Source organism: Halichoeres trimaculatus, unplaced genomic scaffold, assembly GCF_033239565.1.
Source record: "Halichoeres trimaculatus isolate MK-OKI-2021-1 unplaced genomic scaffold, fHalTri1.1 fHalTri1_scaffold_6, whole genome shotgun sequence".
In the NCBI taxonomy this organism is placed as follows: Eukaryota; Metazoa; Chordata; class Actinopteri; order Labriformes; family Labridae; genus Halichoeres; species Halichoeres trimaculatus.
This window is the reverse complement of record NW_027437184.1, coordinates 8919830-8936658: the sequence shown is the minus strand read 5'-3', so window position 1 is coordinate 8936658 and position 16829 is coordinate 8919830. Positions and strand designations below refer to the sequence as shown.

Sequence of the window (16829 nt, the reverse complement as noted above, 5' to 3'; positions counted from 1 at the left end):
TCCTCCTCTTCCTCTTCATAACTTTCCTCTTCCTCTTTCCCCTCCTTTTCTCTCCATCTCCTTTCCTTCCTCTTCCTCGTCTTCTGCCATCTTTCTGAGGAGCTCTCCTCTCTTTCTCCACATCCCTCCCTTATACCGAAGATGGGCAATTAATTCCTCAAAGACAGATCAAGTCGTCCAATTAACAGCTGTTTGAGAGGACACACACACACACACACACACACACACACACACACACACACACTGAGAGGAGTGTGATGAATGTGTAATGGATGCTTTTTATCATCATTAGAAACATCAGAAAAATGTAATTAACATCTCATTTATTTTCCTCTGGCTCAGATTGCAGCTCAGAGGAGAAACTTGAAGAACTACCATTTCATCCTGAATAATCTGGTGAGTCCAGCCATTTCCTAAAAATGAACCAGCTTGCCCCGTAAGAAACAGTACGCAGTGTTGCATGATTTGTGTGTGTTTGTGTGTATTTTAGGGCTTCATGGATTTGAACATGACAGAGTTTCAGAAGCTCGGGCCGAACGTGACGGGTTTTCAGCTGGTGAACTGGTCCCATCTAGCTGTGGAGAAGATCAACCAGGACTGGCTGGAGTTTGACAATAAAGACCTCAAACTGCCCCGCAGGAGACTCAGGGTACACACACTTTCATACATACACAACATCCACACACAAACTAAGGCCCATGTGTGAAGAAGTTTTGATGCTTTATTTGAGTTACAGTACAGAAACTTCTTTACCACATGTAAAAATGCTGCACTGACAGACTTTTTGTTTGGGTGGATTCTGGCGCCCCCTGTGGACAAGGCGGACTTCATACCATTTTGCCAAATTTGTCCAACAGATGTGTTGGTTGTGATTTTTTTTAAGAATCTCCTCCTTTTGTCTTTAACCCCTTAAACCCCATCAGAGCGGTGCCCTTCCTGTTTTGTAGGTGCTCTTTAAATCACTTTACCTTATTATAACACATTAAAAGGCACAAAGAATAGAAGCTACAGTTGTGGCTGGGGTTGCGTTATGCATTCACTAGATGGAGCTGCGCTAAAGGGAATGTCAATAAAACAGTCAAATAAGTCAGTCAAACTCAGGCTACATCCACACGGAGCCGCACATTTTCCTATCTGACTATTTTCTGTTTGCTGTAAAGACGAAGCCGTTTCTGCTGTCCAAAAAAGCTGTTTCCAGAGATCAGTTCACATGCCAGACCTTTGGGGGGCGCTGTATTGCTCTAACAATAAACAAGAGAAGAAGCCCGGGCGAGCCTGTGAGCTAATGTTAGCACTATACCAGTTCTTACTGCTGTTACTTCGGCGACGCCCCCTGACTGCAGTAGCCATGACTAATCAAGATTAATCCATATGTAAGGCGCATCGGATTATAAGGCACACTGTCGGCTCTTGAGAAAATCTAAGGCTTTTAGGTGCGCCTTATAGTGCGGAAAATACGGTAAATTCAAATGGCTCTATAAAGAAGAAAAGACGCGGAACTGCATAGGAATCAATGTGCAACAACATTCCAATCTCAGGCAATAATTTACGCAAGCTTTTTTCATTACCTTAATTCTTCAACCATTTCAGAGAAAAAATTCAAGAGAAAAAAATCACATGTCCTGAAAGAAGAGAAGAAGGCCCTTCTGGGGATATAAACAAAGTCCAGGTGGCCTATTTGATTCTTGGGTGATATAGGTTAAACCATAGTATGTATGTACAGGGGACTGCTCGGCTCTGCCATTTACCACTGTAAACGTACAGTACAGTGTTGAAGCCAAAATACCCCTGCGCAGCTCAGGAGTACTCAGAAAGAATCTCAGTGGTGCCGGGTGAAAAAAATTGAAAAATATTTTTCCTTTCGATAGTCTAATCTCTTGGCTCTCCCTCCCGACATATTTTACAATGTCTAAAAAAACAATTCAAGGATGGCAGCTGTCAGTCATCGTTAAAGTGACGTACAGCCTTGTTTTTAACCTCTAATAGTTAAGAAAATGAAAACTTTCAGAAAAAAAGAGGACCTGAATACAAGACAGCCAAATAACATCTTCACATCACCACAATAATCAGATGTGAGAAACATTTCTACGAGGTGTATTCATTTTTCAAAGTTTGACCACAGCCCATCTGGAATGGCTGGGGAGATGGACTTTTTGACCTATACTGCAGCCAGCCACCAGGTGGAGCAGTTTTGTGGCAACCTGAGCCTAGCAATATGGCATCCATGTTTTTTTTAGTCTATGGGTTTAACAGTCAGACATATCACGTGTTAGGAATTTTTATGGCGCAGAACCCCCCTCCCATGTTTCTTGTCTTCAGTATACAGGAGCTCTGACCTATGATGGGGTCACCGTCATGGCGACAGCTTTTCAGAACCTGCGGAAGCAGCGGATAGACATCTCACGCCGAGGCAATGCTGGAGAGTGTCTCGCCAACCCTCCTGCCCCATGGGGTCAAGGCATCGACATACAGAGAGCCCTGCAGCAGGTGGATTGTGCAAAGAGCATCAATGCATGTTTGAATACTGATTCTGATGGAGCACACTGTGCAGTCAACCCAATGAGTGTTTGAACATATGTGTTTGAACTTGTGTGTAGGTGCGTCTGGAGGGGCTGACGGGCTGGCTTCAGTTTGACGAGCGAGGACACCGGACCAACTACACCCTGAATGTGATGGAGCTGAGCCACACGGGGCCCAGGAAGGTGCTGCTGCTTGTTGTTTAGTTAGTTTGACTCCAGCAGAAGTTTGTTGCAGAGTCACAGGAGTCTGCAGCTTTTCACCACATCAGCTAGTTTCAATAATTAGCTCCCCTCTCCTCTGATGAACGCTGCGATTATCAGTGGAATCAGCTGCTGCGGCGCTTGTTTGGTTAAAAACCTGCAGACTCACGGCTTTCTTCAGAGCACCGTCAAACAACAGAGTGTCACACAATGAGTTATTCTGTAATAAAGAGGAACGTAATTATGTTTGCTTTGTAGTTTTGCAGATGAACAGGTTTAGAAGGAAGAGAATTTGGTGTTTTTAAGTTTGAAGCCACCTCCGTTGAATCCAGGAACCAGAATTACTTTTATTTTTCATACATGGTTGATTTAAGGTGGGATAGATAAGACGCAACTGTTACTTACAAAAATAAACACAAGTTGTCTGAGGAAAAATGCTGAATATAGTAAGAAAATAACACAAACATCTGACCTATTTGACAAGGATTGAGCTAAATCTTTTGTGTAACTCTGCTGGTGTGTCTTCAGATTGGCTTCTGGAACGAGAGGAGAGGCTACGTGAACACAGCTGTCTACAAACCGGTGGTGGAGGAGTTTTATGGTCTGCAGAACAGAACATACGTTGTCACCACCATCCTGGTTAGACTTTTTCCAACTTTTCTGCTTGTCGTTTATTTTTTAAGTGATTGACAGCCCTGTCCTTTTAATCCAAACGTCTGACGGTAAACACCATCTGTGTCTGTCCAGGAGGCTCCTTACATGATGCTGAAGAAGAACCACGAGCAGCTTGTGGGGAATGACAGATATGAAGGTTACTGCGCTGAACTGGCCTCAGAGATCGCCAAACATGTTGGCTTTGCCTATCGACTGGAACTGGTGGGAGACGGGAAGTACGGGGCCAAGGATGCTGAATCAAACACGTGGAATGGAATGGTGGGAGAGTTGGTGTACGGGGTGAGTGAGCGCAGACTGTAAACACTATAGACTGTGTATGAACAGTGTGGCTCCGCCTTTTACCATTGTACAGTTTTGAAGCCAAAATACCTCAATCAGAGGCACTGCCATTATCCAGCTAGAGTCTGTCGAGCTGGGTAGCAAAAAAAAGTCTTTTTTTCTATCCGTCTAAAATCTGAGCTCTTCTTGGCTCTCCATCTTGACGTTGAAAACACAGAAACATTATTGAACACGATATAAGTGTTTCTGACATGATCTTGTTCTCTTGCTGTTTATGTAGCTTCATCTTTTGGAAAAAATAATGATTTTGTTTTCATCAATCTTCCAGTTCTTTCAAAGTTTATGATTTTCATTTGAAAGAACTGGACCAGTAGCCTCCTTTACAACCTACTTTATCACGGCGTTGCACACATTTTGGAAACAGAAGCAGTGTTTCGCTCCATTCATTCTGATGGGTGATCGTTATTTAGACTCTGAATTCAAACTGTAAGCAGCATAAAAATGTCCGGTTGTTCTGTGGTAGACTGTCAGAAACAATACTCCACCGGGGTCTCAAGATCTACTGACCAGATCATGACCATTACAGAAAAACCAGCAACCTTTAACTGAAGTATAAAGATTGTCAGCTGACTTGACACTGTTGTGAGTTTTTAAATTTGCTTTTGTATTAAAGGGGACATATCATGCTGATCCGTGATTTAATACTTACATATAAAATAATAAAGTTGAAAACAAGACCTTACACCCCCTGAATTTTCAAAAAATGAGATATTGTATTTTTTCTGATACCCTAGAACGAGATTTGATGCCTCTGAAAATAGGTCATTGACATTTGGCCGCGATATTTCAAACGTCGTGATGACACGAGGATCCTCTCTTTTTATTGGAGTAATCTGATAAAGCAGCTCCTCCTCTGTGATGTCAGTTAGTCACACAACCGCCACCGAGGGATACACCCACCAAGAGCCGAGTATAAATCAAGCTCCCTACTAGCTCTGGCTAACTTGACTGAGTGCTAACATAGTGACGAACTGACGGTAGAGGCGATCTTTACACTACACTTTCACCATGATGGATAAAACAGACAGAGAAAAGTGAAGGAGCAGGATGGAGCCCTGTTATAGAAATAGTTTATTGGTGAAGTCTGCCTATATTTCCATGTATAAACTATACATGTTACAGTACCGGTTTGACTCACCACACTGAAGCGTCCTGAGATGATCTGTGTCGAGGAGGATTTTCTTCCTCCTGAGCTGCAGAACCGTCTGGGTCTGACTCAGGGTCCAATACAAAAGGACGTATCCTACACTCTGCCATTTTATTAGTGCTATCAATGCCTTACGGTGAAGTTTTGGCAAACAGCAAACTCGCTCGGTCTGCTCCATTCAGTGTGGCAATTTTGTAACTACTGCCATGCTGCAAACCCCCCCCCCCCCCCCCGCTCTACCCCCTCCGCCCCTCTGATAGAACTGACCAATCAGAGCACAAAGGGCTGTGACGTTGCGAGGTTACTGGAGGTCATTCTCGAAACGGAGCGTTTCAACGAGATCTTCAGAATGGCCTAAACTGAGGATATTGAGAACACTATTGTGGGGCAATGAAGGAACTAAATGACTTGTACTGAGGGCAGAAATGCTTTACAGGCATCCTAGTCTGGCATAGTGAAAAGGAGAAACAAGCATATGTCCACTTTAACCTCAGTTAACCAGGTTTGACTGCAAATACGTCATTTTAAGGGATGAATCACAATTTTTTAATTTTTGTAGTTCACGACAAAGTTGGTTTGGAGCCAAGTTTATGGCAGAATACACTTAAAGAAACAGATTTCATGTTCACAGTGAAGCTATAGTATATTAGCAAACTATTGTCTATATTAATTATCATTCCTGAAATATAAAATCATTATTATGCAGATATATATGGTTCAGTTCTCTGCCTGGACGTAGTTTTTTAGCTCTTTGAGGTCTCTGACTCATCAGTCTGTGTACTTGTCCTTGGTTTGGGAGGGTTGCTGGTGTATTGACAAAAGTTTGTGTCTGAAATCTCACGGTCTGTAATGTCCATCCACTGAATATCTGTCGACTTGCTGATGACTTTCATCCACTCACTTTGATGACGTGCACCTGGAAGTCATCCACCCACCAGCAAAGTGATGTCATTTAGATAAAGATGTGACAGACCAGCTTGACAGACCATTGTATTCTGTGGTATTCCCATTGCCAAAATGCACGCACAGCCGTAACTTTTTACAAACAGTGAAGGGCTGATGATGCACATCTTTAAAAACATGCGAAACACAAAAAAAAGAGGTTTTCTGACGGTAAAATCTTCTCTGCAGAAAGCTGACGTAGCGGTGGCCCCATTGACCATCACACTCGTTCGAGAGCAGGTCATTGACTTCACTAAACCCTTCATGTCTCTGGGAATCTCCATCATGATCAAGAAGCCTACTAAGTCTAAACCTGGCGTCTTCTCCTTCCTCGACCCACTGGCCTATGAGATCTGGATGTGTATCGTATTTGCCTACATTGGAGTCAGCGTCGTGCTTTTTCTAGTGAGTGTGTTCAAAAAGTTCCTCCACCATCGAGTTAGGCTCTTTTTTTGCTACTCCTTGTATCTCTGTGTGTCCCAGGTGAGCCGGTTTAGTCCTTATGAGTGGAAAGGAGAAGACTCTGATGATGAAGATGAAACCCTGCCCTCCTCTTCCTCCAGACGAGCTCTGCCCACTTCCTCATCTGAACTTACACACTCACCAGGTATCTCAAACTCTTTCCTTTAATGCCTCAACCATCCTTTCTTTTGTGCAACAGGTGAGCAGGCTTTTATATTCTTGGTTTTATTTTTTACTTCTCTCAGGGTACTCTCAGAACCAGAACCAGAACCAGCAGAAAGAGAAGGAGAATGAGAAGGAGAGTCCGGAGTACACCAATGACTTTGGGATCTTCAACTCTCTCTGGTTCTCACTCGGGGCCTTCATGCAACAGGGCTGTGACATTTCACCACGGTAGGACACCTGCTTTAACACACCTTTAACAAACTCAGGAACGGTTTGTAGATGTTACAGAAGCATTTCTTAATTTATGGACTCACTGGGAAACTATTGTGACTTTTCAACCCTTCCAGCTGTACAGTCACAGGCCTATAGTGCATACATACAGACAAAGGCATACCATATATAGAGCACTTATTAATGCAGATATATCAGCACACACACATGCATGCACACACACACACACACACACACACACATACAGGCATATTAACATGGAGCACATACAATCCTGTGTGACGTGCTGCCGGGTTAGCTGTATGTTACTGCTGTGTGAGCGCCTGAGGCTCTTTCTATTCTGGAGCAGCAGAAGTGTGTGTCTGTGCGTGCGTGTGTGTGTGTGTGTGTGTGTGTGTGTGTGTGTGTGTGTTATTTTATCAGTGTCTGTGTTAATGTATGCAGGAGTGTGTTAATATATGCAGGAGTGTCACTAAGTATGTTTTTGTGGCCTTTTCACTATGATAGTATTCCCCATAACCTCATTAAAATAGTCTCTGTCATATGTCATCTTATAGTATATATTACACACTGTCTGAAGCATAGAGGTGATTTAATGCTTTGATTTTTACTATCTGAATATTTTTAATTGTATGAGTTATAGTTCAAAGTTGAACAGGCTGTTGGTTGGTTAGAAAATGTTATCGTCAAATCTTTGACACACACATGAATGGATTCAACTTTTTCTCTAAGACAGGCACAGTTGATTTTGTGAAAATGACCAAAGACCAGAAGCTCTGACATATTTTTTAGTCATCAAAGTAACACATGGATGCTCTATTTGTTAATCATTTCCTTTAAAGATTTTTTTGTCGCTAAGTGTGCTCAATTATCCCTGCTCCATCATCACGGACTAATGAAATCAAACCTCACCTGTCTGTCAGGTGTCTCTTGATATCAGATGATTAGAGCTCAGTTTTCTGCAGTGTTATGTGCTGCATAAACATCACTTCTGAACAAGGAAAATGTTCTCCATTAGGGGCTGATATGGGGAAAATATGTCAGAAGTTTTTATGGCAGGATGAGGATCTGGACTATATCAGGATCGTTCTAAAGATTTTTTTTGACCTGCAAACAACTAGGGATGGGAATCGAAAACCGGTTCCTGTTGAGAATCGCTAAGAAATGTTTCAATCCATGGATACCGTTAGCTGTAGTGCTTAACAATTTCCTTATCAATTATTTACATTGTGCCGGAGCCGCCGGGCCTTATGTTGACTAGTCTGCTACAGCTATCTTAGCTTAGCAGTTAGATAACATTTCCTAAGAAAACTCTGATTCAGGATTTTCAGCTTGAAGTTTTACTGAAGAACTGACTTCATAAAGAAATGTACATTACTCTCTCTCTGGAGATTCATATTCAGTACATCCAAAATGGTATAAATCATCTTATTTACCAAAATAACAAAATAGTGCAAGCTTGATGCTAACGTATATGGGAAACTGCATTGATATGCTAGCAGTTAGCATACATCAGTATAACTTCAGCTTCAGAATAGAATTTCAACTTTCATCACAGAAACATATCACATCAACTCTTTGTAAAAAATACTGAGAATTTCAAATGTCAAAAGCTAACAGGCAATAGAAAGGCTCATGGCTGACTTCATAACATCGGAAAGCTTCCAAACAAATTAAACCATTGCTATAACCACTTTGAGACACTAGATGGCCTACTTGAATTATTAATACATTACAACACCGTACATCAACGTCACATTGTGTGCAATTTTTACCTGTTTCTGTGTAATTATGCCCAGAAATATCCAGACCCAGGAACTTACAGTATAAACTCAATTAAATGTTGTTGACACAGAAAACCTGTAAAGCTAGTTTTTGTACCAAGAAAATTCACAACAGGAATGGAAAAGGGAAACAATAAAGTATCAGATCGATAAGCAGAATCGATAAGGGCATCGATATTGACAAAATCTTATCAATTCCCATCCATACCAACAACAGGTATTTCCATTCTGCATTCTGAACTCTTTTAATGCACTATTTTTGTCTTTCCTGCACCATCTTCTGACTTTAAGCCAGTCTTGTGTCCTTTAATGTTTCTTTTTTTTTTTTTTTTTTTTTTTTTTCTTTGTTTCTTTTGCTTTCTTTTTTTTTTTTTTTTTTTTTTAACTCTGGATGCATGAAAGAGTTCTTAAGTTTCTGCAGAAGGTTCAGAGCTGTGTTACTGTGTGTGTGTTTAGGGCTCTATCACACAGGGTCACCTCTAGACCGCCTGGTTGTGACTGGGGGCTGTACAGTATCTGTGTGAATGTGTCGATGTGTTTGATGCTGATAGGAAGTATGGACCCTTGTTTTTGTTTACAGCCCCCCTGCAGGCAGAGCCATCCCTGCTTCTTCATTCAGCCACAGCTGTCACACCTGCTATAGGAAATAGGAAATAATAGTAACCCCTATTATTGACATCATATCAGAAGGGCTCTCATATATGTTTCAACTGATCTCACCAGGTTACCATCCTGGACTCAGGCTCCAGGGGGATGTAAAATGGCTTTAAAGGGTTTATAATGATCTTGATCTTGTGTCTCAAATAATTTAATATAATGAACGTTCTTTTTTTTTTTTTTTTTAGAAAAATTAATTCATAAATGCTTTTTTATTTTTTTTAGGTGTTCTCCTGATAGTCAGATCAGGTTAGCTCCATTTATACAGCCAACTGTCACACACATCCTTTAAGGTTCCATATGTTTAGCCTATAGAAAAGATCAAAAGCACAAACAAGAAAAAAAGGAAAAACTAAAACAGATTGAAAGACATGGATATCTACACAATGTTTTCAGGACAAACATGTAAAGAATCTACATCACTGAAAAAAATAGTCCTTAAAGAGGGGCACTTGGGCTTTTTGAGGCTTTTTTTCTGTCCTTTTGTTACAGTTGTTGTTTATTTCCATGATTTATAGCTCAAATATCCATGATTTCCTCTCACTGGTGTTTTAGAAATCCCTAATCTCAGCCTCTGTCTGAAACACTTCATTTTAGCTGCTGTCTTTTTAAGGCTCCCTGCTCCACAAACCACCTTTGCCAGCCCCAGAACCATGCACAGACCTTTGTGTTTGAGGTCTGCTCCTCATGAACCAGCTAGGAGATCCTCATCATTTCAGCAAGTCTCATGAAGATCTCGTTACAAACTTTGTAACGACTCTCAGTTCACATTCATGTTTCTTTCCTTCCCTCTCTCCAGGTCTCTCTCAGGTCGAATCGTAGGAGGAGTTTGGTGGTTTTTCACACTCATCATCATCTCCTCTTACACAGCCAACCTGGCTGCCTTCCTCACTGTGGAGAGGATGGTGTCCCCCATAGAGAGTGCAGAAGACCTGGCCAAGCAGACGGAAATCGCCTATGGTACCCTGGATGGAGGCTCCACCAAAGAGTTCTTCAAGGTGAGGATGTTGTGATTCTTTGTTGTCTTTGATTTCTTTGCCTTTGCAGATCGAAGCTGTGAATCTTTAATTCTTTTGGTCAAAAGAAGCTCAAAGAAACGGGCCAAAACTTTAAATCTTTTTATAACCCTATTTTGGGTACATAACCATAATTTGTTGTATTTTTCAACCTTAAAAAATCAGGTTAATTTAACATACTTAAGTAATAATTGGTTTGGAAAGTTAGGCTTGCTGTTTCCATCTTCCATTTTTTTTCTACGTAAGGCTGGCTGATGGAAAAATATCCTGCTGATCGTCTTTACTGATGTCACCTGGGAGGATTTGAAGTGTCAGCTTTGTTTCAAGAAATCAAGTCTTTTCTATCCTGTGTCTTAATTTAATTTCCCATCTTGCCAGAAAGGATTTAAATTTTAAGGGGACATTTTTTTTTAGTTTTGTGTGTAGCTTTTTTGTTTGTTTGTACTTTAACAGTGAAATGTGTCTCATATCCACAGGATGATTTTCTGACAAGCTTTCGTTGTCTTTATTGTCGGCTCCTATCGTAGAGGTCAAAGATTGCCGTTTTTGAGAAGATGTGGTCGTACATGCGGAGCGCAGACCCAACTGTGTTTGTCAAAAACACCAACGAGGGTGTGACTAGAGTCAGGAAGTCAAAGGGGAAGTACGCCTACCTGCTGGAGTCCTCCATGAATGAGTACATCGAGCAGAGGAAGCCCTGTGACACCATGAAAGTGGGAGGTAACCTGGACTCCAAGGGCTACGGAGTGGCCACGCCAAAACGATCACCTCTCAGGTACACTCTGAACACCTGGGCCGGGGGAGTGTCGATGTGGGGTTGATGGTGGTGTCCTGTTTGTCTGTTTCTGTCGCAGATCAGACAAGAGAGATAATTATGATCAGCATTTATTTATTTATGTATTTTACCCAGCAGCAATCGACTTTTTTAGCTGCTTCAGAGGAAACAAGTTTGAACCACCCAAGACTCTTACTGATGTCAGACTGCACAGTATGAGCACGGTTGTAGCCCAGTCTTAAAAAATGTAAGGCTTCTGATTGTTAATATTTGGCTGATTATCTGTATCGGCATTTTACTGATAACCTAACCCATTCAAGTCTGTTGAACTCGGGCAACAACTGCTTTTATGGCAACTGTGACAGACTAAAAAAAGAGAAATGCTGACAAAAAAGTGGATACACATTGCAAAACTGCTATTTGCATTTCCTGTATTAATACCCCAGTATTTTGACCTTTTACTTCCCGTGTCATAAAGTTGGTTGTAATGATCTGTCACATGTTTTGTTAAAGTCATGTGTAGCTCTGTGGTCACCTAACCTGACACAGTGACAATAATAACAGACAGATTGCAGTCCAACCTCAATGACCTTGTTCAATCTTTAAAGACTGTGGAGTAGAAAACACATCCAGTCATCTGGACATCTTCTTAAAACCCTATATTCAAAGTCTTTGGTTGTATTTCACAGAGCCTTTAGCCCTCTTAGATTGGAATTAGTATCACACGGGGACCTCTGGTGATTGAAAACGCTGCACAGACTCACCGTGCTTTAGCGGCAGCACCTCATTCTGCAGCACACAGCCAGCTGTACATCCTCATAAAAGAAGAAGATGTCAACATCCAGCTCAAGTAAATGAATGTACATTTAAAACATAAGGACATGCAGTATAAATTAATTCATCTTAAAACTTAAAAGCTACTGTGCAAAAGATCGGCTCTTATTGAACTTTTCCCCTGATAGTCAACCATCAGAAATATGGATTTTGACATGTCTGCGTAATACAAATGCAGCTCTGTGATCTTGCTTTATTTCCAAAGTTAAAAATAAAAGTTTCACAAAGGAAGTGATTGAACAAAGCTGTTCATCTCTTTTCCACATCTGAATCTGTGGATTTCTGTCCATACATAAATAAACGTCTTATATCCTACACTTAGGAGTAATAAAACATAGAGAAACCAATGCACTTTTCCAACAATTTAACTATAATATGATCATGTGCTCTGAGTAAATGCCAACCTGCTGCACGCCAAGAGAGAAACTAAATCCTATTTTGTGCTATGTGTTTTTAGCCATTTCTGGTTACAAGGCCGTCTAAACATTCCTCTGCTGTGTGTTAGATTTGTTGTTATCACGAAAGTGTTAACCCGATATCCTGTGAGACATTAAACCAGTGATGTGCATTTTTTTTCAGTGTTATATTTATTTCCTTAAATTAGACCCTTTATAGCCAATTTACCAATGGCATAGGTGTAAGGGTTTTATAAAATACGGACATGGCCGTTTCGCACAAGACTTCTTCTGCACTTAGTACAAATAATCAGAGGTCCCCAGGTGAGACTAAGGACTTTAGAGTTCAGTATATGTCAAGGGTTGATTTGTAGACCTGCTTAACGTCTGTGTGTCTGTCTGTCAGTCCATCTGTCTGTCTGACTGTAAGTGTCTTAATCTGTCTCTCTGTCTGTCTTGTCTCTTTCTCTCTTTTGTCTTTCGTCCGTCTTTGTCAATATGTGTGTCTATCTGTCTGTTTGTCTCAGTGTTTCCGTCTGTCTGCCTGTTTCTGATCTGTCTGCCTGTTTACATGTCTTTTGTCATGCTCTGCCTGTCTGACTGCCAACCTGCCTGTCTCTCAGAATACCTACCTATAATCTATCTATCTATCTATCTATCTATCTATCTATCTATCTATCTATCTATCTATCTATCTATCTATCTATCTATCTATCTATCTATCTATCTATCTATCTATCTATCTATCTGCTGCTGTCGGATTAAAATAAAAAAAAAAATCTCAAATTCTGCTCCTACGTTTGGTTATAAGCTGATGGTTTTGCAATTTGGGAGTGAGTGTAGAGAAAAACTCAACCCTCAGCTTAATAAATTTTTAAAAAGAACAACATCCCAGCTCCTCACACACAACACTTGGTCCCACCCCCCCCAAAAAAAAATATTACTTCCAATAAAAGATGTTCCACAAGTTGTTTTGGTCTGTTTTTAGGCAAATTAGTATTTCTGACAGTTTGCAGTTAAAGTGGTTGCTTTTTTGGCAGTCTGCACAACCTATTTCATCAACAAAGAGGAAAACTGTTCACAATCAAGTTAAAATATGAATATAACTGAGAGCAAAGTTTGGGAGATTCTTTATTTTAACCTGACAGCTACATTAAAGTGTCATGTTTTACCTGTCTTTGTTTCAGACATCCGTGAACATTGCCCATGTTTTTTATAAAAAGTTCTGTGGGAGAACATCTTTTCTCATTTTTTCCACATCACATCAGCATTTTACAGCCAACCCAGAGTCCAGGAGAGATAATTTACTCCAAAGATGAGATTAGAATGAGCTGTATGAAGTTACTCTCATGTCCCCACGTGGTGTGAAATGAGTTACTGGAAAATAACCTTCCAACAATACCAGTCATTGTTACACACGGCTGAAAAACTGCAAAATATTGATGTCATGTTCTACATTTGGAGTCGTTTGGTTCAAGGTTTGTGAAAAGCAAATTAGCAGCTAAACACAGCTCTCTCACAGTTCATGATTTTCTCCTTGTAATGACCATTGTGAAGAAAAAGCAGACCCATAGACGGGTTTTGTCTGCTGTTTCCTTTGTGTTTGGGCATAGAGTTACAAATACGAGAACAAGATCATTCACTTTCACTGAAAGAAGGTTTGAGCTTTTCACGTCAGTTGCCAAGCAACGCTGTTTCGTCAAACCTTTCAAAAAACTCAGCATACTGGATAATCACTGCAACAAACTGAACGTATTTTGTCCCCACTGAGCAGACTGTACTCTGGGTTGACTGGCTCTCTGTACTAACTCTTAGCAACATCATGTCGTGATTGAAACTCCATCAACCAGCAGCTGTTTCTGCTGCTGGTGCTGCTGTAGCTGCTTCTGCAGGGTTTGAGTCAAACAATGAACGTGGTCTGAGAGGGTAATTTGGAGAGTATTGTTCCAAAATACATTGTTGGAATTAGAATTTTTTAAAATGTCAATACTCCCTAAGAATGGCAATTTTCTCTTTGTATATGTGACGGGTATAATTCCCCTTACAGTTTTTCTCAGTTGCTTTGGTTCATTTCTCAGATCAGAATTTAAATTCTCAACTTGTTCAATCTTTACATCATTGTGTCACTTGTGCACATTAGAAAACAGTTTCTTATTTTTTTTAACAAGTTGCAAACACTTTGGGACATCCATACAAATGATAATGTTCAATTCTTGGCTGTTTTCGTACATTATCAACTGCTTCTGTCATGTTGATCAAAATGGAATATCATAGGTCTCTGTTGCACAACATTTAGTCATGAGTTCATCACACAAGTCTTTACATGCAAAAAGGTTGAACAGGTTGTCATAACATGCCAAGCATCTTTCCACACATTTCTATTAGACTTTTTCTCTTAATCTGTCTGGATTGGTAAATTGCTCTCTGGTCGATCTCGACTTTCTTTAAAAAATTGAATCAACCAATGATCAAACGATTTTCAGAAACAGCTCAAAGGTTCATCTCATGAACCATCAACTGGTGAGTATGTATGTGTACTTTCCCTTGTACAACATGACAAAGCACTTAGACTGTCCTATCCATACACAATGACACGAGGACTCGTCATTCTGATGCACTGACACGTTCACAGACACAGAGATGTACTTTTGAGAGATGAACTAAGAATTTGAGAAAGAGACTGGCTTTTGCAGGTAATCCATGGTGTTTTGCTGTTTGTACAAACTGTTTTGAGAAATGCACTGAATGTTTTGAAAATGACAAGGATTTGAGAAATGTACCAAAGCAACTGAGAAAAACTGTAAACTCCCACTTCCCCTAAAACAGTCTGTGCAAGAGACACCTTGCTTCGACAAGTTGGCAGCATACCAAATTTTATTATTATTTATTTATTCATTATTATTGTTTTTTTTTTCTATTTGATTTCTCAAGGTGATTATGTTGCGTTCAGGGTCAACTCAGAAATTGGACATTTCTTCTCCAGTTCCAACAGTGGGCCAGGTCAAACTTCCAGTCCAGATGAAATAGACGCTTGTCGATTTAACAAATTTAAACCCATCTGTTTTCCTTTACGAAGGTTGTTTCCTTTTTTTGTTCCCCTCTCCTTCAGCAAATGTAAAGAAATAAAATAAAATAATAAAAGAAAGCCAAGCAATATTCTCATTTAGCAATTTTTTGGACACCCAATAACTATTCTCCTTACTGAGCAGTTGGCAACACTGACTTAAAGACGTAAAGTTCAGAGTTATGGCCTCAATTTGACACATCCATGTCTTCACATCAGCTGCTGAAAATGCATATAACTTCTATGCATGTTTCATCTGGACTGTGTGGCTATTATTCCTTTATATTCAATGTACTGAGGAACAAAAACTCTCTGCTATTTGCTGTTGCTGTCATGACATTATCATTTTGGTTATTCATGTTTCCTCAGCCAACAATATCAATGCTTTTTTTGGCGATTCTTCATCTTCAGTTGTGATCTTTGCTGGGATGTAAAGTGGAACGACAGGAGACTCCCTCGTATTTGTTCATTGGTTGCAAATTGCAAAGGAACCTTGGTGTAAATGACAGATTTGCCATGTGATTCCATTGTGTGTTAGTATTCTTACTGTTGTTCCTACTTTATATTTCAGCATCTGAATGGAAATCTGTGTCAAGGTTTGCTGTGTCACCAATCAGAAACAAGTATTGTTTTTTAACCCAAACTGTACCAAGATGTTGTTTTCCTTGACTGGATTCAGCATACCCAAGCTTAAGGAGAGAAAGAAAAATAAATAGCTCTAGGATGTGCTGTTTTCATCCAAGAAACGTGACAATCCAAGAGTCAGTAGTGATCTTTAGGTCTCTAATGTCTCAACCTGCCTCAAACCAGCTTCTCTGCCAACAGGCACTACACTCAACCTCGACCTTTCACATCTTTGAAGGTGCCACAGTGCTACCTTGGTCCTTTTCCAGGAGTTGGCACTGGTTCCAGTGACTCATGTCATGTTTTCTGTTTTATGTATATCAGGATTAACAGAAAGAGTGGGTCAAGAGGAAACTGATGCTGGAAGTCTACCAGCTGAAGTGATCCAGCGATGCACAGGCTTGAATAAAGTAGCTGGTGCAAGCAAAATGAAGGAGCAACATAAGTGCACTGCCTTAGGGTAATGCTCCACAAGCCATCAAATGCACTGGCATTATTCTGGAGGGAAATGCTTACATAATCAATACAGTGAATGGTCTTTTGTTTACAAACTGAGAAGCTCTCACGTCACAACTAAGTTTTATGGCCTCTTGAGTGCTTGGTGGGAAACAACATTTTATGAAAGTCTGGGTTAAGAAGCAGTGAATTAGTCCTTTAAAGAACCATCCATTTCTTGACTACACTAACACTGAAACACCTTTCATGAGTAGAAACATGTAATGATGATGCTATCTTCACTATGGCCAACCTTCACTCATTAACACGTAGTATCCCTTTTATCCTTTATTGCTATCATCCCCGTAGAAACCATGTTAACTTGGCAGTTTTAAAACTGAACGAGCAGGGCCTGTTGGACAAATTGAAAAACAGATGGTGGTATGACAAGGGAGAGTGCGGCATCGGGGGAGGGGACTCCAAGGTCAGATCACCGTAACCCCAACGGGTAACGACAGGCAATGGTACAACAGGGTAACCGGCAACAACCTACGAGCGTTATGT

The 16829-nt window shown here is 40.5% G+C and overlaps 1 protein-coding gene across 5 annotated transcripts in view; it reads left to right on the top strand.

Moving 5' to 3' along the window:
* gria1b (glutamate receptor, ionotropic, AMPA 1b) overlaps positions 1 to 16829 on the top strand; it is a 93641-nt gene that overhangs the window by 57887 nt on the left and 18925 nt on the right. For 2 of the 5 annotated variants that reach the window (XM_074673030.1, XM_074673035.1), the window contains exons 5-16: positions 343 to 396; positions 491 to 649; positions 2320 to 2487; positions 2598 to 2702; positions 3249 to 3359; positions 3468 to 3674; positions 6013 to 6228; positions 6307 to 6430; positions 6531 to 6678; positions 9922 to 10120; positions 10666 to 10913; positions 16635 to 16749. In XM_074673030.1, the coding sequence (XP_074529131.1) occupies positions 343 to 396; positions 491 to 649; positions 2320 to 2487; positions 2598 to 2702; positions 3249 to 3359; positions 3468 to 3674; positions 6013 to 6228; positions 6307 to 6430; positions 6531 to 6678; positions 9922 to 10120; positions 10666 to 10913; positions 16635 to 16749 (1854 nt within the window). Of the gene's footprint in view, positions 1 to 342; positions 397 to 490; positions 650 to 2319; positions 2488 to 2597; positions 2703 to 3248; positions 3360 to 3467; positions 3675 to 6012; positions 6229 to 6306; positions 6431 to 6530; positions 6679 to 9921; positions 10121 to 10665; positions 10914 to 12669; positions 12832 to 16634; positions 16774 to 16829 lie in introns of those variants that run through there. The other 3 variants (XM_074673032.1, XM_074673033.1, XM_074673031.1) reach the window with 3 other exon arrangements.